This window comes from Cygnus olor, chromosome 16 (genome assembly GCF_009769625.2).
Source record: "Cygnus olor isolate bCygOlo1 chromosome 16, bCygOlo1.pri.v2, whole genome shotgun sequence".
Classification (NCBI taxonomy): domain Eukaryota; kingdom Metazoa; phylum Chordata; class Aves; order Anseriformes; family Anatidae; genus Cygnus; species Cygnus olor.
This window is the reverse complement of record NC_049184.1, coordinates 579260-584739: the sequence shown is the minus strand read 5'-3', so window position 1 is coordinate 584739 and position 5480 is coordinate 579260. Positions and strand designations below refer to the sequence as shown.

Genomic DNA, 5480 nt, shown 5'->3' with positions numbered 1-5480 from the left:
TAGGATAGCCAGGTGCGTCTTTTTCACCAAACACAGACAGCATTTTCCCCGGTAAGAATGGAGGCCTGCATAGGTGGGTGGTTCCGGAGCCCCGCTCGGCACTCGGAGAATTAGAGCCCTGACTTTGCATAGTCACATGTGAGAACCAAGCTGTTGGACTTCCGCCAACAAGCCAGTAACACAGACTTCCACCAAAAGCATACCAAAACTATCAACTCCTTACTATAAGGCAGCTTTAGGTCAGTACTCTTTTTGGGTGCAGCACGAGCTGTTTAGAAAAATGAGGACTACACGGCAGCTAGACTGCAAGATCCTCTGACAAAAGCAAGGACTGTGCGTGCTTCCCAAGATCTATTTCTGAAATACAGGGCCTTACAAATATTTTAAAGCAGAGACTACTCCCCCATTGATGCACAAATTCCCACAATCTAGGGAAGAACTGAGCTATGAAGTGACCAACTCAAAGAGCACCCCTCAAACCAGAGATAATGCACTATATATTGAATGTGCCTGATTTGCAAGCTAGTAATTCTGCATTTAAGATATTAGCTGTCTCAACTGCGTGTTCATCTCTTGCATTAATTAACACAGAGCATCTGAATCCAGCTGAAATCAAGAATTAAAAAAAAAATATTAGAATTTACATACATAACGTTAAAAGTGTACCTCCAGAATGACTGTTCTTCAAGACTGCTGAGCTCTGAGGTAAATGCTGGCAACTTCACAGTCAGGCCAGCAGAATGCAGTGGCGTTTCCAAACCTCCCAAACACATCTCACAAGTTAAACATTCACTAACCAAATTAATCACAACTCATTCTAGCGAAGTTGCTTAAAAATTTGTCTTCAGCAAAGACGACATTTCAGCATTTGAAAATTCTGGTGAACAAATGATCTGCAAGTAAAACAAAACTATTAGAAATGGTAACGACACAGTCTGTTTAATCAAATCAGATCTGATTACTACAAAACATGCTGAGGACAGCCACTGAACTCATATCCTGGATGCTGCAGTGCCTTCCTCCCACGTACCCTACGATCACTTTTTAAAAACTGTTTGTCTAAAGGACAACAAATGGAAGACAAGTCAGGATGTAACGACAGATTTCAAACGAAGGAGCATACATACATTAAATTAACAGATACAACCTTCAGCATACAGGAGTTTGATACTGTAGTCCCAACGCACAACAATACAGTTACTGGCTAGAGTTGCAGAAAGTTCAAAATCTGAACAGTCTTGAACTGCTTCCAAAAATTCCAATGGCTTTTTAATAGTTCCAGTAATTAACAGGTATATAAAACGGAGATGGACTGGCTTCTCCAGCAGAAGAGTTGGGGCTCTTCCATTCTAATCAGACCGCTGGTACAGAAAGGAGTTGATTTGACTTCCCCAACCTTCCCACCAGTCTGCCAGAGATTACGATTTATTAAAATCTTCTTGATTTACTGACAACTGATTTAACAGACAAAAGCTGCAGACTGTGTCAATCATAGTGGATGGCAGTATAGAAGATTATCCAAACAACCTGTGGAGAGGAAAGGAAGGGAAAGTTGTTTTCATGCCTCTGAAAAGGGTTAAAACACTGAAAACAAGCCTTAGGCCTTGCCCTCAGCTGAGGACTGGGGACTGAATTCTAGCTTTGAGATTGGATCAGATATATTAGCGTCACCATACACCACAAATGGTGGCATTCCATTCGATTGGCTTCCAGCGTGACTAACCTATCTACAGTAAATCCCATCACAGTCTCTAGAGATTTAGAAACACCACCAAATCAAGTCATGAGCATATTCAGGGACTTGTGGAAAGGCAGTAACAGGAGAAAAATGTAAAGAACCCCAAACATCAGCTGGTATTATCTAGACCAGTTTGGGTATACCTAGATGAAACTGCTAAGACAGGGTAGCAGTGTATCTGGGACAGAGGAAAGGATGGCATAAAAGCGGTAGATGCAGAAACGCGGCAGTCCGTTCTCACTTCCTTTCCGACACTGAAATCCCGTGCATTAATACTGTATTATTTCATAACCAACAGATTTCAGGCTTCTCTTTCCCACCAATCTCACTTATTAGTGGACACTGACACATCTCTTTCTACCAGCGCCCCACCTCACCTGCTTTTCTTCCAGGCCTTTTCCCTCACAAAGTTCATCAACGCAATTCACAAATCAAGTTAAAGTGAGACACATTACCAAAAACAGTGCAAAAGATGTCATGAATCCTTCCTTTGTCAGCTCCCATGTCCCACCATACTCCTCCTCATCTATCTGCTGGAAGCTACTGAAGTAGAGATACAGAACACCAGCATTGATCAGACAGAATCTGGAAGAAAGAGATTAGGAACCATCATTTTCCAGGACCCAGACTGCAGATACCCAATATACCATAGAGCAACATATGAAGTATCCTTCGTACACAGCACAGAGCAAGTGAAAATGAACACCATTCCTGCAACTCGCCCCAGGCAGCGCGGTGATTTCCTTCAAATAGCTCCTCCAAGTCAGCTTGTATAGCATGCTGGTTTGGGGTGAGGTTCGCCTCACAAGGCAAAACAGGACTGAGAGCAGTCAACCGACAGTAATCAAAAGCTGGAAATAGCAGCAGATGTGCAAACCCTGCAAGTTTTCCTCTACTACAGGTAGGCAGCAGTCCTGCTCCAACACAGAATCCAATTTCCTTTCATGCGCTCCTCGATCTTGAGGCTGCCAAAAGGGAAGAGTGTTAGGCTCTACGCTCAGCGTTAAACCCTTTTGTTAGTGCCTCACGACCACATGCCAGAGAGGAGAACTGAAGGTTCCGTACCGCCCTCAGAGCCATAGCACTGGGGTTCAACTTCAGGCAAGTCTTAGTACACTCTGTGCGTACACTCTTACTTACGCTCTGTAGTCTGAACCAACAGACTTATGCTGCAATGGAAACAAAAAAAACGGGGCCTCCTATTTTTTCTTAGGACAGTCTGGAATTATACCACCCCAGCCTAGGGCTGAGACAACCTGGGAAGAAATGAATACATTTCCTGGAAAGAAAACTGTGTAGGAAAGGCAATACTGGAAGACTCGCAAGTTCAAAGACTGGCAGCAAGCTGTGAGCAGCTGTTCAACTGCATACCACAGAAAAACCACGGACACGGTTCTAGAAGCTTTGAGTTTCCCATCTGACACCACATCGCTTTTATTTCTAACATTTAGCCCAGGAATTGGCTGCTGTGCCTGAAGGTGTCTCACGAATTAATGGATGACTAAGTAAGAACAGTGCTTCCCAACCACTCCACATCTCTTACCAGGAGCAATTCAGATTTAACTGTTTGCACGAAGCTACTGAGCTCCTGTTAAAGCACCACAGCTTTACAGCACATGTCCATCAGTTTCAAATTTCACTTTTTTCTTAGAGACTCTCCCTCCACTTCCTTGCCATAGCTAGGGCATGCAGGAGCGGAGAGCTTGACTAGGCAGAGACATTTGCAAACCAATACACCCGAGAGCAAACAGAACTTTTTCCCCCCCACAAAGTTTGGGGAGAAGGGCTGTGCTTTTCCACCCCTGGTGTCCCTCCAAAGGCTTACCGGTGCATGCCAGTGCCAAGCACACTTTTGTTTCATAACTCAGAGTGCTCACTGCAGCCTGGTGGAAGGTGACACAAATCCCGTGTCTTGGTGGGGGTGTGATGTGCACACACCCTTCTAGATGCTTTTCAAGGAGAAGCTGCCCCTCTAGTCTACTACCAGAGCCTCCTCTCCAGGGATGGCTCCTGACTCAAAGAGAAGGACTACCACCCCTTTCCCCCATGTGCCTTACTTCTTAAAGCCCTTAGAAGCATTTACGGGAGCAGGCCACTTCACAAGTCAATTGAGCTTCTTATTCCCTTCTTCCAGCTCCGCCCCCCTTTAACAAGAATAAGCAAATATATCAAAAAAAGGGAGAAAAAAAAAAGCGATAGGTCAAGGATAGAGAAAGAGGCTGATGACAATGTGTTGTAATTAGTATGAAGTTCATGACAAATAACAGTCTGGAATGCGATGCCGGATTTAAGGCATGTGGCAGACACAGACACCGCATTTGGCCACTCCACTGTTTATAACACAAGCTTAAAACAGACAAGAAGTAAAGTCCAAATGTGGGAAAGTACATGAGACAGAAAAGGAAATAAACCTTACATTGCTATTCCCACGAATCCTTTCAGAGGAACTACTCCCCAGATGATTCCCAAAATAACTGCAATGATCTGCCGGAACCAGTAGATCACATCTAAAAACTCATCCTGAGGAGATAAAGCAAAATAAAGATTTTGGCATCGATTATGTTTTTCTTTTTTTCTTTTTTTTTTTTTTTAAGCCATCACATGACTGACAAGTGAAACTTTGACACTGAACACTACTCCATTAGAAGTTGTATACAAGATATCACAGTCAGAGCAAATAAAGCAGTTTATGGTACCACACGCCCTGGACATTTCTGCTTCCAGATTAAATACATGGTTTTGTCCTCTAATACGCTAGCGGCAGCAACAAAGCAGCATCTAAGGTCGTTGTTTGCTAAAGATTCAATTCTGTAAAAATTCACCAGAACAACGCATAAAATGTTCTTGGAAGTTTTGAGCCTGTTACTGCCGCTCTCGGTGCCCCAGGCCCTCTCCTACCCAGCAGAGATCGCCGCCAGCAGCCAGCACCGGTGCCAACTCCGAACCGCACACCGGGGCACGCGGCCTCACGCGCGCGATAACCGCACCGGGACCGCTTCCTAGCGGCAGCGAAGTGGTCGCTCCCGCCTGCCCGCGGCGCTGACACAACCCTGAGCGTTGCAGCTGCCCACCGCTGACTCGGTCTTTATGTAAAATTCCCTCGACCGGTAATTTTTTTTTTTTTTTTCCAGCCGTCGTCGAGGACGGGACCGCCCACCCCCTCGGGACGCGGGGGGCCTTCGCGGTTTTACTGCAGAAGGCGCGGAGCTGTCCGGCTGCCTGGCGGCGAGGGCCAGGCACGGCGCCAGACGCAGTCGCGGTCCCTTTTCTCAGCCGCCCGATTTCTGGCTCGTTTCGGCCTCCGGCGCACAGCCTGGGGGCACCGAGCTGCCGGCACAGCCCCGCCCTTCCTCCCCGTGCTAACCCCCAAGCTCCCGCCCGCGTCACGGGGGGGGGGGACGAGGCCGAGCAGCCGAGATCCCTCCAGGCTCCCCGCGCGACAGCGGCTGCCGGAGGTGCCGCCGTTTTCACGCCCGCTCCCACCCCGGAGGGCGAAGCCCGGGGGCCAGGCCCCCTCCCGGCCCGCGGCTCCCCCCGGGGCCGGCCCCTCCCGGCCCGCACCTTGTCGTGCCAGGCGGAGTCGCTGCGCAGCGCCCTGCCCCAGGCCGAGCCCCGCGGCCCCGCGCCGCCGTCGGGCACCGCGTGCTGCTGCGCGTGCGGCGGCTCCTCCCTGCGCCGCGCGCCGCTCATCGCACACCCGCCGCCACGGCCCGGCCCGGCCCGGCCCGGAAGCGGCCGCCGC

The 5480-nt window shown here is 48.4% G+C and overlaps 1 protein-coding gene across 2 annotated transcripts; it reads right to left on the bottom strand.

The window, feature by feature from the left end:
• Positions 1-916: 916 nt before the first annotated feature.
• On the bottom strand, positions 917-5480 carry RAB5IF (RAB5 interacting factor). Of its 2 annotated transcripts, none has more exons than XM_040575926.1 (4): positions 5300-5470; positions 4155-4258; positions 2194-2323; positions 917-1527 (listed from the first exon to the last, which is right to left on the bottom strand). In XM_040575926.1, exons 1-4 carry the CDS (start codon positions 5426-5428, stop codon positions 1486-1488), a joined length of 405 nt encoding a protein of 134 aa, XP_040431860.1. In that variant the 5' UTR covers positions 5429-5470; the 3' UTR covers positions 917-1485. The 2 variants fall into 2 exon arrangements, 1 of the variants encoding a protein (XP_040431860.1); XR_005824853.1 differs by having other exon boundaries at positions 1391-1527; positions 2116-2323; positions 5300-5480.